The sequence below is a fragment of the Danio rerio genome, chromosome 22 (assembly GCF_049306965.1).
Source record: "Danio rerio strain Tuebingen ecotype United States chromosome 22, GRCz12tu, whole genome shotgun sequence".
Classification (NCBI taxonomy): domain Eukaryota; kingdom Metazoa; phylum Chordata; class Actinopteri; order Cypriniformes; family Danionidae; genus Danio; species Danio rerio.
In genome coordinates this window covers 708,392-726,299 of record NC_133197.1, presented here as the reverse complement: position 1 = coordinate 726,299, position 17,908 = coordinate 708,392, and the positions used below count along the sequence as shown (strand labels likewise).

The window sequence follows — 17,908 nt, the reverse complement described above, 5'->3', positions numbered from 1 at the left end:
AGAGCGTAACCTCCAAGATAAACCTTTAGATTATTTATAAAAACTTTAATCAAGCTGTTTTCAAAATAACACAAATGATATCAAGTTATCAATAACAATAATGTTTTTTAATGTATATTTAGGGATGTTTTGCCTTAAATATATTAACTTAAAGCCTCTCACTTTACCTAATTTGACTGCCTCCGCCTCCTAAATCATACATTCTGCTTCAGTCATCATCAAACATACTGTATACATGAAACATCTATTTTCTGTATTATCTGCATTTTCAGTGATAAAAACACATTTAGTGTGTCTCTCTGTTACATCGATTATAACACGGCAGAACAACCTGTAAAGCACTCATAGAAAAATCATGTGACTTGCTGCAAGTGATGTCACTTCCTGTGGAGGGAAACTCTAGACAGCATTGAGGCGTGTTATTATTCTTCTCTCATTTTTGGGCAACATAGGATTCACCAATAGTAGATTAATGATGTGTCACCACTGTTACTGTCATATTTCTGTCTAGTCATGTTTAAAACACAATAATATGATGAAAACGAATAAAAGTGTGTTTTAGGCACGCCATGTGGTTAGCATCTGGAGCTAAAGCACACAATGATGGAAAACTCTATGGTCAACACTTATGGTTTAAAACATGGTTTAGCAATATGTTGTTATGCCATATATATATATATATATAGGGTACCTGAGTCCTACATGTCCCACAGATATCCACAAATCATCATTATCCTCATAAGTTGATTAACTTACTATTAACTTGTTGCTGTGTATGTTCATATGGTGTTAAATTTTCCCAATGAGCTGTGCTATATGTGGACAAGAACCGCATTCGTCACAAGTATTTTTCCATTTTTTGTATGGTCTTGGTTAAAGCATCACAAGCTGTAAACTAAGCCAAAGCTAAGGGGAAGATCTCAACACAAACAATGATCTTAGACAAAGTACATGAAAATCCAATTCGTAACTTTTTAATTTAGTGGCTAATTCATCGGAATTCGTACGATCTAATCCATACAATTTAGTACGATTTGCTCCACCCAATGACGGTTAGGGGTGGGGTTAGGTGCCACGCCTCCGTTTTAAAATCGTACTGAATCGACTGAATTCATAGGAATTAGCCACTAAACTGACAAACATAAAAATACTTGCGTCTCCGCTTGAGATCGGGCTGGTAAATCACACAAAGACACTGTAAAGACAGGAAAGAACTACAATCTGTCGCACTGCCAAAGATATGAACTCCTTCATTTTCCTTCAACTTAGTCCCTTTATTCATCAGGGGTCGCCACAGCGGAACGAACCGCCAACTATTCCAGCATATGTTTTACCCAGCGGATGCCTTTCCAGCTGCAACCCAGTTCTGGGAAACACCCATACCCACTCACTTATACACTACTGCTAATGTAGTTCATCAGTTCCCCTATAGCGCATGTGTTTGGACTGCTGGGGAAACCGGAGCACCCGGATGAAACCCACGCCAACACGGAGAGAACATGCAAACTCCACACAGAAATGCCAACTGACCCAGCCGGGACTCAAACCAGCAACCTTCTTGCTGTGAGGCCACAGTGTTAACCACTGCTGCCCCAAGATATGAATTGTGAGTACATTTGTAGAATTTTTGGACTATACCTCAAAGTAAGCCAGTTTTTTCTTTCATTTTAGAGAATCTGAATGTCTGTCTCTTCTTGAAAGTCGTCATTTGTTCCTTTAAAAGATGGCGCCACAAAACTGCACCAAAACAAACGTGTGGAAAAGTCAGCTAAAGCTGTGAAACACACTCTTGACCTCATTGTGCGCGGGTCACGACAGCGCGGAGCGTTTAATCTACCCTGGATTACTAGCTGCGCCATTCTTCCCTCAGCAGAGCCGATCGGCCCCTCATCAGAGCGGGGCCCGGTCTCCACAGCAACCGGCTCTCGGACAGAATGTGCGTCTGTTTCTGCTCTGCTGTTTGGGGTCTGAATGCCGAAAGCCGGCGTGTGACAGTCGCCTAGCGACCGCTCTGGGCCCTCTATTGATATTCAGCGCGGGGGCCGCAGATCAGGAACAATATGGTCCTTATGGGCCCCCACGACTCCTCCTGAGAATCTACTGTAGGAGGAAAATCCCTTCGCTCAGACGAGCAGGTCACATAAGTACAAATCCTTAATTGTGTTTGTGTGGAAAAGAGAGAGAGCCTTGCGAAGTTTCTGCGACTTTTCTTTTATTGTCTGCAACCAAGTACAAAAACATACAAAAGATTCGATGCTAACAATCTGTTTAGCTAATATAATACTGTCTATCTATCTATCATGTTAAAGTAGTGAAAGAGCATTTCCCCTAGTCCAGTCATTTATCTCTGCTGAGTTTGTAAACAAACACAACACGTTTAATTCCAGCAGAGAATCAGTCTTTAACAAAATAATCCTGATGATGTTTTATCCCTACACTCTCAGAAATAAAGGCACGCGAGCTGTCACTGGTGGTACCTTTTCAAAAGGAACACATTTGTACTTCAAGGGTCCATATTGGTACCTCAAAAGTATATTAGTACCTACAAATGTTAAGAGGAACAAGGACTTTTGTACTTTTTTAGATACTAATATGGACCTTTTAGGTACAAATTTGTCCCTTTTGTAAAGGTACCACCCCAGTGACACCTCGTGTACCTTTATTTCTGAGTGTATAAGCATCTGCATAAGAATAACGATCTGCAAAGCTGATTTTCATCTTGAACACTGACTCTTAAAACAAGACAGTTTAAAAATTAAGTGCATAAAAAAATATGCTTTCAAGTTTGCCAAAAGTGTCCATCCAGCAATACAGTATATTTATACTCGACATTAGCTGTTAATTCCTACAAAATAAAAACTGGTTACAATCTACATGCGTGTCTGTAGTGTAGAACAGGGGAAACACCGACTGAACTACAGCAGATGTTGAGGATTCTACACCAATAAACCTTATCGAGAGGAAGCAGGATTCTGATTGGCCGTAGACAAAGAGGAAATTGTTTCTATACTTCCCGCTCATAATCCAGCAGAGAGAGAGATAAGGGGCCGTTCACACAGAATGCATTTTTTCTTTCCAATACACCAGTGCTCCTCAATGTTTTTATCACCGCGGACTGGTCAACGCTTGACAATTTTACCGTGGACCAGGGGGTGGGTGGTTCATAGGCGACCATCAATCATTTTCTCAGAGGATGACAATCTGATAAAGCACTGTTGTCACTCTGATACAAGTTTCACTTATGGAGAAAATTACAAAGCGCTGCAGTCTTTGGCTGTTCTGTGTTTGTCTGAGATGTTTAGTCTACCGAAATGTGAATATCCCATACAAGCTGAAGCGGATCTCTTAGTTCTTGTCACATGACTCGCGGTGCGCTCGCGGCATTCAATCAACTGGGGGCGTCTGGAAGGCGCAAGTGCATCACACCTCTTGCATGCGCAAGCCGTACACCTCCATTGGAATTAATAAACTTGCACGAACTCTAGAAAAGACGTGATATGCTAACAGCTCCTAAAAGGCCACCGTCATTTGCGATCTCCAGCAGGTGATCTTCTAGCACAGATATGCTGGATTCACCTGATTAGTTGACAAAAGCGTTAAGGATCCATTGCTTGGCAGTTAATGAGTCCTTCATTGGGCCTTTACCCCATTTGCAAAGAAACTTTACAACAACGTCGGTTTCTTACTCATTTTGCTGCTTGTGGGTTAAATTTTTGGCGCTCAAGTGGCTGAGATGTAAGCGAGAGAAATAAAAGACTTTTCAAAATAAAAGATGGTTCAGACTCGGATAATAAATAAAAGGGAAATAATTAATGTTTTCTTTTGCGGCTCAGTACCAGTTGATCCACAGACCGGTAGAACTACTTTTACATTGTTTTTCTATGTAATCACTCTTGATAAGTCGTGTGTGTGAGTGTTATGCTTGCTTCTTCTGCACATGAGCACTGCATATTTACCACACCGTGTAAGATTAATTTACATTTTTACATGCGAAATAGTTCATCAATATCAGTTCCAAAGCAGTGGGCCAATCAGAAGAGCGGGGCAAATGTTGCGAACTTATGTGTACAGTAGCAAGTTGGCATGACAAATGTTTAATTTGATGGGAACATACGCAAGTTTTTTGTGTGCTCTGTCCTCTTAAGAGTGTTGGCAACTGAATGATACTTTACCGTTTTCGTATGTCAGTTCCAAAGCAGTGGACCAATCAGAAGAGCTTAGAGGTGGGGCAAGTGTTTCAAACTAATGTTTACAGTATCAAGTTGCCATGACAACTGTTTAATTTGATGGAAAAATTGGTGAAATTTTTGTGTGAACTGTCCTTTTAAGAGTGTTAGCAACTAAATGATATTTCATAGTTTTCGTATGTCTGTTCCAATGCATGGACCAATCAACAGAGCTGAGAGGCTTGTCAAATGTTGCAAACTTATGTTTACAGTGGAAAGTTGCCATTACAACTGTTTAATTTGAAGGTAAAATGGGTGAAATTTTTGTGTGCACTGGCCCTTTAAGACGAAAACGAAACTTCACCATTTTTGTATGTCAGTTCCAAAGCAGTGGACCAATCAGAAGAGCTCAGAGGAGTGGCAAATGTTGTGAACTTCTGTTAACAGTACAAAGTTGGTATGATAACTATTTAATTCAATGGTAGCATGGGCAAAATTTTTGTGTGCACTATCTCTTTAAGAATGTTAGCGACTGGACGATCCTTAACAGTTTCCGTATGTCAGTTCCAATGCATGGACCAATCAACAGAGCTTAGAAGCTGGGAAAATGTTGCGAACTTATGTTTACAGTAATAAGTTGGCATGACAACTGTTAAATTTGATGGTAACATAGGCAAAATTTTTGTGTGCACTGTTCCTTTAAGAGTGATAGCGACTGAACGATACTTCACAGTTTTGTATGCCAGTTCCAAAGCAGAGGACCAATCAGAAGCGCTCAGAGGCGGGGCAAGTGTTGCAAACTTATGTTTACAGTAGCAAGTTGCCATGACAACTGTTTAATTTGATGGTAACAATTCTTTTTTGAAACTATTCCTGAGTGCTTCATCTCACATTTTAGACGCACTCTGTGTGAATGGTCGTTTGTATATTACACATTTTAATGTTTCGTTTATCTGATTTGTTGAACAAAATTTGCTGGAATGACTTCAACAAGCATTTTTTGTGTGCACTGTCCCTTTAGGGTGCATTGTAAACCTAGAATTTTGTTTGGGAACCTGTCTCGTTTGCCCAGTTAGCGCAGTTAGTTTGGCAATTGTGAATCCACCAATCGTGCTCGGATCCGCACCAAAACAATCCGAGATCAAAACAGTCCGAGATCGCCTGAATGAGGTGGTCAGGGCTCGATTGAAAAGAACTCTGGAGTGGATCGATTGTAGTGAGAAAGCTATACGATTCGAGCCCGGCTACATCACAGTGTTTTATGGATATGTAATAGGCATACGGCTATATGAAGAGAGAATTATGAGTAAGGCAGGAGGTCATTCCAGACATCCCAAGTCTCCCGGAAGTTCCAGGAGTCTCCCGCGAATGCACAAAGACTCCCAGTTGCCTGCAGTTTTCGTATGTCAGTTCCAATGCATGGGCCAATCAGAAGCTGTCAGAGGCGGGGCAAGTGTTGTGAACTCCTGTAAACGGTAGTTTGATTGTAAAAATACATTTTTAAAACCAATCCTGAGCGCTGCGTCTCACATATTATGATGTATTCTGTGCGAACGGCCCCGTAAATTTTGTATATCTGATTACACATTTATTCGTCCATAGAAAAAACAACATGTTTTGTTCCCTTTAAGAGTGTTAGCGACTGAACGATACTTCACAGTTTTCGTAAATATGTCTGAGTCAAGATCAACACGGCGTACCGATGATCAGCTCAGCTGGACTCTCCTTAACCTTATCGAAAAACACGGCCGGCGATGTCCCAGACACGATCTTGAGCTTGTCCTCTTGCATGGAGACGGGCGAGGCCGGCGGCGAGGACACGGCGGTGGCATTGGTGGACACAGACGAGGTCGTACAGGAGGACGAGGGATCTGAAAAACACTCCTCGCAGCAGCAGCAGCAGCAGTCCATGAACGCCTGACCTAGAGACCGACAGATGCACAGCAGCACAACCGGCGTCGCTCCGGCACGCACAAACAACAAAAACTGACCAATCAGAGCCAGCAGAGCCTGTGTGGCCACACCCACATCCACGCCCACATACGCCAGCACGATATTCCAGATGTATTCCGGCAAACTACATATCGCGTAGATGAACGCCAGCGCCACTACCGTTCGAGTCAGCTGACGCTCTCTTCTTCGTTTTTTTATCGATGATGAAGAGGACGATGATGATGTTGATGATGAACGTAGGGTTTTTTCATCCTCGCTGACGTGTCGAGTGAGTAGATGACAGGCACCTGTGAACAGCAGCGGCAGGCAGAAATAGCAGCCGAACGTCCACCACATGCGGGCGTGTTGGTAGGTGAGCACCAGCGAGAGCAGTGCGTCAGGCAGATCCGCGGACGGCTGTGGGCGACAGGCGTCCACTGGGAGACCTGACTGCGGAGACCCGTCCTGCTCCAGACGCCACAGCAGCAGCTCCGGCGCCGCCAGCAGCAATGAGCCCAGCCAGATCACAGACAGCTTGGCCAGGATTGACTGACAGGACTCGCCCTGCCGCGGCCTCGACTGACCGCTGGTCACCGTGTGGAAGCGGTCGATGCTGAGCGCACACAGAGTAAACGTGGTCACGCCCAGGGATGCCACCTGAAAAACAAAATGAAAAAATGCATCACATGACCTGCACTAGTAAATGAACAGTGTGTTCCAAACAGCATACATCACTTCCGGGCACTTCAGAGTGAAAAAAGCCATGGACGCCATATTGAAGTTGTTACGATTAGAAGCAATGTGGGGTTTGCGGATCGCTGGAGAACACTCTCTGTCATTCACATGAACTACATATCCCATCATGCACTGCACTCATACGCCAGTTCCAGATCACGAGAAGCTTGACATGTCTGATTGGGACTATATATACACATCACACACACACACACATTCGTTGCTGAGTCTTGTTTTCCCACTGAGCAGTATGCAAACATTTCCCGTCCAGTCTAGCCATGATATTTGACCCTTGTTTGTTTCTGTTTCTGTTGTTTAGCCGCCTGCCTTGATCTCATCTCCTGTGAATGATTACTGCTTGGTTTTCCCTTAGACTACTGTTTGCTCCTGTACTAACCTTGCCTGTCTGATCTGTGTGTGTGTGTGTGTGTGTGTGTGTGTGTGATTTACACTTAAAATGGTCAAACCATATTTTTGCATATGTAGCATTGTAGCAAATATTTTTTGAACATGTACACATGGAATATCCAGTCTGATCTCACGAGGAAACGTAAGTATTTTACGTTTTGTCAGTTTAGTAGCTAATTCGTACAAATTCAGTAATACGAAAATGTACGGTTTTAAAAAGGAGGCGTGGCACCTAACCCCAACCGTCATTGGATAATGAGCAAATCGTACTAAATTGTATGAATTAGATCTTACGAATTTTTACGAAATAGACACTTAATCAAAAAGTAACGAATTGCCGTGAGATTGCGTTGGAATATCGAATGTTTTGGATTTCACCATGGCAAAATCGTGTTTTTTGTTTTTTGTACTGTGGTCATACTGTGATTTTCGGCAGATGGTGAAGCTATTTTTGGACCTCATAATACCATGGCTTGGAAGACATGTTATAATAAAATGTATCATGGTTTAGGCTGTTTTTAAATACATTTTCCATTGTAAATCCATGTTTTTGATCATATACCATGGTTTCATTGGAACTCCACCAGTTTTGTGAAGTTACACTGTAGTGATACCATGTTTTTTTAGGCATGTACAATGGTAAAACACATCTATATTTACATTCTCTTTTTACTTAAGCTGCTGTGAAAACAAGTGTTTTGCACATCCACCATAGTAAGTACATGTTTTTTAACATTTACCGTGATGATAAGTTATTTACCATGCAAATACCATGGTTGAGTATGCAATTATTTAACACCATGGTACATTTATCAAAACTCCCAGTATTTTACCATGTTTTACAGCACTAGCAGCCAGCTAGCTGCCACCGTTAACATTTTTACTATATTTTGAATATGTTAAAATAACTCATTTGCATCCATTAATATGTTAATTTTTGGTCATGTGAACAGTTTTAGGGCCACAGAAGTGGGTCAACAGACATGGAAACACTCTCCGCAGACAATCCTGTCCTTAAAGCACTCTAAACACTCATTCAACACGCTAATGAGGCCAATTAGTGCCGCTAATTATCCCCAGATCTCATTTACACCACAATGAGGAGAGCTGGTGCGTTACAAGAGGAGGCTGGAAAATAAACTCCAGGAACCACCGCACAATCACACACACACACACACACAAACACACACACGCTGTGAGGGATTATAGCAGTGTGTGTGCTGCTTTCACTTCTGCCTGTTCACCTGCCAAAAATTAGCATGTTTCTTGCTAGCCAGATAATGTTTGTGTTCTGAATGAGTGTTGCTTCATGATCACGCATAACATCTTTCTTAAATGTTGGGACACATTCATAAACTGGCTGATGATGAACAGAACTTTGGGTCAAACATGGACAAACCCAAACCGTATTCATAGATACGCTTAAACGTAAATAAATAAATATGTGTTGATTTTTAATATTAATTTCAGTAATATTGAATAATCTGCAAGTGTTTAGATTCCGAGTAGTCTTTTAGTTAATGTACTTTACGAGAGACTTGAAAAACTAATTGGATTTGCATCGTAAAGCTTGAGTAGAAGTGTAAACGTTATCATTTAATATTTCATGCGTTTAGTTTTTACTCACTTTACTGTCCACAGGTTGTGTTCGGCCCTGGATATCACCCATCCCTCTGGTACTGAGATAGATTTATCAATTAACTGACTGATTGGTTGATTAATTGATCATCTGAATGGCAGATTGTTTGGTTGATTGACTGATCGATTGATGCCTCCAACTGGTTGGTTGGTTTATTGATTGATTGATTAACTTACTGATGACTGGCTGGTTTGTTGATTGATTGACCAATGACTTGTAGGATGGTTTGTTGATTGATCAATTATTAGATGGATTGATAGACAACCAGACATATTGATCGAGTGATTAACCGATTGACTGATTGGATGGTTTATTGATCGATTGAGTGATTGACAAATGACTGTATGACGGTTTGTTGATAGATAGACGGACGGACGGACAGACAGACAGACAGACAGACAGACAGACAGACAGACAGACAGACAGACAGACAGATAGATAGATAGATGAAATTATAGATAGATAGATAGATAGATAGATAGATAGATAGATAGATAGATAGATAGATTGATTGATTGATTGATTGATTGATTGATTGATAGGTTGATTGATCTGCTCTACGCACCTCCACATAGGGCACTGCTCTGCAGGACAGGTCCCCCATCAGCCTCCTCTTGGTCAGCTCATTGAAGATGACCACCGGCAGGCAGAAGAACAGCACCATGAAGTCCCAGAAGGCCAGGCTGGCCAGCACGCAGTTCCAGGTGCTCTTCAGGTAATAGTTGTGCCACACGATACACATGAGCGCCAGGTTTCCCACGATGCCCACGGAGAACACGATCAGCGCCAGCAGCAGCACGGCGTAGGCGCTGTAGGACTCGTCGGTGACCGGGAACAGCGGGTTGTGGAGGCGCAGCGCGCCGCTGAAGGGCCGCGGGGTGGTGAAGAAAGTGTCCGCCTCCGGGTGCGCTCTCGGCGGCTGCGGCTCCGAGCGCTCCCGCGGTCTGGATTTGGAACCGCGCGGCACTCTCGGTGCGTGACCTGCTCTACCTGCTTCATGCACAGATGATGATGATGATGATGAATAATATGGATGTGATGATGAAGGCTCCATCTTCGTCTCCAGCGCTCGGTTCTCCGCCTGGATGGAGGCTGCGAGCGCCATCAGGACCAGTAAAGCGCTCAGCATCATGATGGAGCAGAGTTGTGAAGCGGAGGATGGAAATCTGCAGTCTGAGAGGCTCTGAACAAACTCTCAAACTTCTGCTTTCACTTCATCATCCATGAGGAGCGACAGGCGCAAAGCTGCCCCCTGGCGGAGCGCGCACACATGACACAGTGTTCAGCATAGTGAGTACACCTCTTTCTTAAAATTGTATCCATTTCTTAGTGACTATAGGTCATTTAATTTAGTGCATTTAAACAAGGGTTTTATTAAAGACACATTGTTAATTTGAGAGTTTGGTCAATGAACTTCTTTAGGAACATCTTTAGCAAAAACAAATCAAGAAACTACAACATTTCAATTAAACTTATATTTTTATGTTTCTCTTGTTTTTCCCCTGTTCATTAACATTTAATTTAATGTTTTCCTCCAATGTATTAATCCAAGAGATCAACATCCCATAATGCGATTCACAACTATAAATAACCAGAAAACACTTGTGAATGGCAAATACAGACACTTAAAGAATGGATATTTTACCATGTCAACTAAAAGATACTGAAGTATTAACTGAAGAACTGTTATAGAAGCCTATACTTTAGTTTTTACTACAGTAAACTGTGGTGTATTGTAGTATAATAAACCCTATATCTGTAGAAAACTACAATATTTGTTTATATTACTATAGTTGGTACCATAGCAACCGTAGAATCACCACAACAGGTCAGTTACTATTGTTGTTGTGTTACCATAGCAACTGTAGAATCACCACAACAGGTCAGTTACTATTGTTGTTGTGTTACCATAGCAACTGTAGAATCACCACAACAGGTCAGTTACTATTGTTGATGTGTTACCATAGCAACTGTAGAATCACCACAACAGATCAGTTACTATAGTTGTGTTACCATAGCAACTGTAGAATCACCACAACAGATCAGTAACTATTGTTGATGTGTTACCACAGCAACAGTAGCATCACCACAACAGATTAATTACTATAGTTGTTGTGTTACCATAGCAACTGTAGAATCACCACAGCAGATCAGTTACTATAGTTGTTGTGTTACCATAGCAACTGTAGAATCACCACAGCAGATCAGTTACTATAGTTTTTGTTACCATAGCAACTGTAGAATCACCACAACAGATCAGTTACTATAGCTGTTACCATAGCAACTGTAAAATCATCACAGCAGATCAATTACTATAGCTGTTGTTACCATAGCAACTGTATAATCACCACAACAGATTGATTACTATAGTTGTTACCATAGCAACTGTAGAATCACCACAGCAGATTAGTTACTATAGCTGTTGTTACCATAGCAACTGTAGAATCACCACAATAGATCAGTTACTATAGTTGCTACTTTGTTGTACAATTTACAGTACCGGGCACATCATTTTTAACTTTAGTTCATGTATTTATGTGTAGTTTTGTATTTATTATGTCTGACTATATACAGTATGAGTTATTGTGTATTTTTGTCTAGACTTGTGTAATCTACAGTAGTCGACTTTCGAAGTGAATCAAAAATGGTTTTTGAAATTGTGCTAGGACAAGTATGGGGGATGTCCAATAGTTTTAGGACAACTTCTATGTTGATGACCCACCCACTCCAAGTGTTGACTATTGTATAGTCTGTGTCAGTGTTGCTGTGATTCTGTGTGTGAGAGAGCATGCGAGTGTGTGTTTTTTATTGTGTTTCTCCGTGTGTGTGTGTGTGTGTGTGTGTGTGTATGTATCTATGTATATGTGTGTGTGTGTGTGTGCGGGTGCGTGCGTGAGTGTGTGTGTGTGTATATATGCGTGTGTGTATGTATGTGTGTTAGTGTGTATTTTTAGTATCAGTGGTGACCTCAGTGTTTCTTCACTCACACAGACACAAAAGATCATGATGTTGCATCACATACACACAATACTCTGATACTCCCCCTCTGTCACCGTGTGTGTGTGTGTGTGTGTGTGTGTGTATGCGGGTTATTTTTATCTCTCAGGTGTTCAGTGTTTGAGCTCTTTCTTCACCTGTCAGACAATGAAGACACACACATTACTGCAGTCCATCACTCATCTGTTCAGAATTACAACACACACACACACACACACACACACACACACACACACACACACACACACACACACACACACGTACGTCATCTTTAGGATTAACCAGAAATATGATGCTTCTAATGATGTCTGACACACACACACATGCACAAATACAGACGCACACAAATACAGACGCACACGCAGATGCACTCTTCACACAAACACACTCACACGTAAATACACATACAGACTCATTCATACACACACTCTCTCTCACACCACAAATACATTGACACACACATTCGCACACAAATATACACACACCACATCTTGTGTGTATTTGCGTGTGCCTGTGTGTTTAAGAAAGATTGTGTGTGTATTTGTCTGTGTCTATTTGTGTGCGTGAGTGTGTTTTTGTGTGTGTGAGAGAGGTAGTGTTTAAGACTGTCTGTGTGTGAACGCATGCACTGAATATGTGTGTGTGTATTTGTGTTAGTATTTCAGAGCTTGAATTTTAGACATATTAAACCTAGAACATATTTAAAAACAAACTTAGGTTCTTGAAAGTGCTTGAACATAAGCTTTATGATGTTATTTCAGAGAGTCCGTTTGTGTTGGTTTAGTATGATATTTATGAGTGTGTGTGTGTGTGTGTGTGTGTGTGTGTGTGTGTGTGTGTGTGTGTGAGAGAGAGAGAGTATGTGTGTGTAAACATGTTTGTGTGTTTGTATATTTGTATTCGTGATATGAGATTTATGAGTGTGTGTGTGTGTGTGTGTGTGTGTGTGTGTGTGTGTGTGTGAGAGAGAGAGAGAGTATGTGTGTGTGAACATGTTTGTGTATCTGTGTGTTTGTATATTTGTATTCGTGATATGAGATTTATGAGTGTGTGTGTGTGTGTGTGTGTTTGTGTGTTTGTGTGTGTGTGTGTGTGTGTGTGTATGTAGGGTTACCACTTTTGATACAAAAAAGCACGTGACGCACACTGCAGCAGGGGCTCCATCGCTTAGAGGCCACAAAAACAGGCTTTGGATGAGCAGGGGGGTATTCCAGAAAGCTGGGTTAACTTACCATCTGCTAAACCCTGAACTCTCGGTTGATTTACCCAAAACCTGCTTACCGCGAGTATGTTGGTTTCAAAACAGGTGAAAAGAGTTAGTTAAATCAACCTGAAGATAACCGCGGGTTAATGCGCGTGCACGGCACACACCTGAAGGCATTTTCAGTAGATCGCTGAATTCACGAGACACCATAGAAAGTCACGGTGAGGAAAAAAAAGGGCAACGCACTTTACAGAGGCGAAGCTGGAGGTTTTAATCACAGATTACACATCTGCTTCAACGAAGAAAATAAATATAAGATAATAAATAGATAAAAGAAAAAAATAAATAAGAAGAAAATTCGTTAGTTAATTAAATTACACATGCCACCCTCCATTTTATTGTAGTGAAAATTTTAACTTTTCTTTAACATTCTTTTTGAGTATGTTGTGTAACCATTCATGAATTTATTTTTCTTGCCATAAGTTTCTTAAGACCACAAAACAAATGTGTATTGACTATTAAGGCTTATAGAAATTGTAATCTTTCTGGAGCTAGAACTCTGTCCTAAGTCATTAAACAAAGAAACATTATCATAAAAGGTAATATTTAATAATTGGAACTCTGTATTTAACACTCTAGAATATTCTTTCTGTCATGCAGCTAATAGAAAGAGGCCTGTCTATCTGCTGTGGGCCACCAGTTAGAGGAGCTGCTCTGTCCTTTAATAAAGGCTCATCAGTGGTTGAGTTTTTGACTTAAACCACACAATCTGTCACTGTTGTAATTGATTGTTGTCAGGTAGTTTTAGGTTCTTTTTATGCTTTTTAATTAGCATACAGACGAAGTTCCTTCTGCCTCAACTAACAAGCAGTGTAAGAATTTGTCTGCACTTTTCCATATTTGAATTTTACTCTTGGATCACAAAATCTTATATTTATATATATATATATATATATATATATATATATATATATATATATATATATATATATATATATATATATTTATATAAATAAATTCTAAAGTAGCTGTACAAGTCCATCTTCAAAGATAAATAAAGTCACATGAGTATCACCTTAAGGTGAGAAATGTATATGAAAAATCTGTTACATGTTCAAAGGTGCGTGTATAAAGCAGTGTAAAAAATCATTCATTTTATTTCAGGAAATGAAGAAATGAACAGGCCAAACTATTTGATTAAAAATACATTTTTGTGGCAAATTATATTTCTTAGCACTCTTCCATCTCTTTTTTTCTGCTTGGGTCAATGAGATTTTCTTTGGGTCAGGCTGCAGGTAGAGTGTCGTCGTATAAGGCAGAAAAGGGTATATTTTGTCCTCCAGCAAGTAACAATGTAGTGCCCAGTAATGATTTAATTGTATAATACAAATATATTAAAAATGAACATTGTGTAAAGAAACATTTGCTTTCCAGTTTGTTTGTTTTTTACTATATTTGTATTATACATTTAAATCATTACTTCCTGAAAATCAGCCATTTAGCCTCAACATAGTGTTGAGGTGAGGTCATCACATATGAGCTAGTGGAAGCAGTAATGGGTTTAACAGTTAAAATACCAAAAGATTAAGGACAGAAAATTAAGTTGTACCTGCACATTTATACTATCATTACTATGGACAGATTTCATATTATCAGTGTCCTTTAGTGACCGATGGAGCTTTAAAACCGGCTGCAATTAATGCACACAATAGAATTTGGAAACCCTGAAAAAAATATATATTAAAAAAATGTAGGTGTGTGTGCATGAATGTATACATATGAACGACGTCCTACATCTTAAATTATGGATATATTTTCCTACAAAAGACAAAGATGCCACTTATAATATTATACAGAAAAATGTGAGGGTGCAGAAAGAGAGAAAAACACAAGATCTGTAAGTGAGCTTCGAACTCGCTCCGCTGTGCGCTGCGTCATTTTATGACACACTGTCCACTACGCTATTGCCATGCTCTGAATCAGCTATGTAATGATACGCAGTGATTTATGACCAAGGAACTGTACAAAAGTGTATAAAACAGTTCAGTGCCAGGCATAAAGTACAGTACAGATGGTCCTACATGCTATACTGTCACATTGTACAGTTGCCTAAAATGCCCTGACGCGAATACAAAGAGCTGCACTGAATGTTTTGGTAAGCGCAGACCCGCAGTTTGTCACATTTGATTTCAAAAGGTTTGTTGAATATATTAACAATTCTTCTGAGAATATAAATTATAAATTTGGTTATGAAAAGAACTATGCACTTATAACCCTCTCACAACGAAAAAACTTGTATCTGTGCGTCCACATCCATAAATATTCCCATCAAAAGAGCACGCAATGCTCAGTAAACTCTCTGAAACAGAACAACTCGGGAACATAGCAACTTACTCTCTGAACATAACCTGCTCCGGAGCAGATTATCTTTAGAGAGTAAGTTGCTATGGCTACTTAACATACCCAGAAGTTACCTCTGATTTTGGAACCAAAGCTGAGGTTATCTACTTATTTACTCTCAAACTTACCCGGGTATGTCACATAACCTACTTTCTGGAACAGCCCCCAGGTTTTGAAGTAACACCAATCCAAACATGCAAACAGCACCAACATAAACGGGCTACAAACATTAGCTAGTAAAGTTTTTATATAGCCTATTTCTAATTTTAAAATATGTAAAGTTGTCTACGCGTGGATGCATAGCCTTTACCGTCGGCGTCGCTGACACGCACCTCTCAAAAAATATAACTACATATCGCAATGACGCGTAGCACAAGCTCTGTGATTGGTTGGCTTGGTAGCGCTGACGAGTGTAGCGATGACGACGCAGAAATATAAACCAGGCTTTAAAGGGATTTTGCTGTAACTTATTTCAGTTTTTAATATAACAGTAGTGAGATTAGAATTGTGGAAATATAAAAATATACTTTTTTAATGCTAATTTATAATCATCCATCATAAAAATATCTAAATTGTGAATCTGTTAAAACTTGTTTTAAATAAAAACTGTACAGCCTATAGGCAAATAGCACACTGACCAGCTCATCTCCTCAATAATTTGTCCATTTAAATAATAAAAGTCTTCTTTCATTGCTTATTTTGGTTAGTCTTTATAAAGCCTTCTTCTATTGGTCATTTTCACAATTTATGATTACATCCAGTCAAAAATGGGACAAATGAGCTCATATAAGGGCTAAATTCTGGACTTTGTCAGATAGGGGGTGGGTCTTTCGAACCCCCGAATCCCGCCCTGGCTATGGGTAAATAGGGTATATGCCCAGCTAGTGCTGTTCCCATGCTGATACACTTCCGGTGAGCTGTTATTGTGAACTTTTTTACCATTTTATACGGTTCCTTATACAGCCTCGATGTTGTAATGTTATTAAAATACATTCAGTTAAATAAACTTTAGCATTTATTTAGTTGCTCAAGCGTAAAACGAGACAAAAAGTCGTTTATTCGCACGCGCCCGTCAGAATCGGCAGGCTAACGCAGAGGCGCCACTGAACATACTGGGGTAAAATAAATGCTCATATTATAAAGACATGACAGGGAAAAATGTAATTTAATGCAGTGCATCTTGTACAATCTAAGACCCACTTTATATCAGATATCACTCAGCCAGTGGAGATCGCTGATTTTTAAAGAAAACAGACCTTAAACGCACCGTTTTTTGCATAGGCATTCAATTCGCCGGAAGCGGTTAACCCAGGTTACTGGCAAATTAAAAGTCCTATTAGCATGCTAACAGGACTTTTAATTTGCCAGTAACCTGGGTTAACCGCTTCCGGCCTATGCAAAAACCGGCGTGTTTAAGATGTGTTTTCTTTAAAAATCAGCGATCTCCACTGGCTGAGTGATATCTGATATAAAGTGGGTCTTAGATTGTACAAGAAGCACTGCATTACATTACATTTTTCCCTGTCATGTCTTTATAATAGGAGCATTTATTTTACCCCAGTATATTCAGTGGCGCCTCTGCGCTAGCCTGCCGATTCTGACGAGCGCGTGCGAATAAACGACTTTTTGTCTCGTTTTACGCTTGAGCAACTAAATAAATGCTAAAGTTTATTTAACTGGTTGTATTTTAATGACATTACAACATCCATGCTGTAAAAGAAATCGTATAAAATGGAAAACAACTGACAATTACAGGTCACCGGAAGTTTATCAGCATGGGAAGAAAACTAGCTCGACATATACCCTATAGAATTTTCCTGAAGAACCTACAGAGAACTTTCTGCCAACTAAAAACCTTCTTTGCGGCGTATTCATCTGTGTCCACACGGGGGCGACAGAACATCACGAGCTGATTGGACAGAGACACCTGTTACACTCGCTTTCTTTCACCGTTTTCGAGTCTGTCTTCTGTAAATCTTTAGATGATGATGTATGTTTGATGAAGATACTGAAATAATGCTTAAATCGTGATTTGAATGACTTTTATTGATTCAATTATTTTAAAAAAATTCAATTAAACATTGATCAATGATTAAAAAACTTAATTTAGTTTCAATAATTAAAACGATAATCAGAATATGAAGAAATATATAAAATACAGCAATCAATTATTGAGATTTATATGCTCCTTTATGTATAACTCTTACAATTTCTGCAACATTATTCCAGTTGATCCTTCAAATATCAAGCTAATATTTAATGATAAAGAAACATTCATGATTAATATAATTATGAAAACATTTGCACAGCTTTTTACATCGTTAAACCGATCAAATATTGCATTTAATCCAATTGTTGCTTTCCTTATAAACGTGTAATATATCGCTTGTGTGTGTGTGTGTGTGTGTTTCTGTGTGTGTCTGTGTG

The 17,908-nt window shown here is 39.8% G+C and overlaps 1 protein-coding gene across 1 annotated transcript; it reads right to left on the bottom strand.

Annotated features, from left to right (window-relative positions):
* Nucleotides 1-2,195: 2,195 nt before the first annotated feature.
* On the bottom strand, nt 2,196-10,055 carry gpr37l1a (G protein-coupled receptor 37 like 1a). The gene is made up of 2 exons (XM_690453.9): nt 9,446-10,055; nt 2,196-6,755 (listed from the first exon to the last, which is right to left on the bottom strand). Exons 1-2 carry the CDS (start codon nt 10,010-10,012, stop codon nt 5,853-5,855), a joined length of 1,470 nt encoding a protein of 489 aa, XP_695545.3. The 5' UTR covers nt 10,013-10,055; the 3' UTR covers nt 2,196-5,852.
* Nucleotides 10,056-17,908: the final 7,853 nt, after the last annotated feature.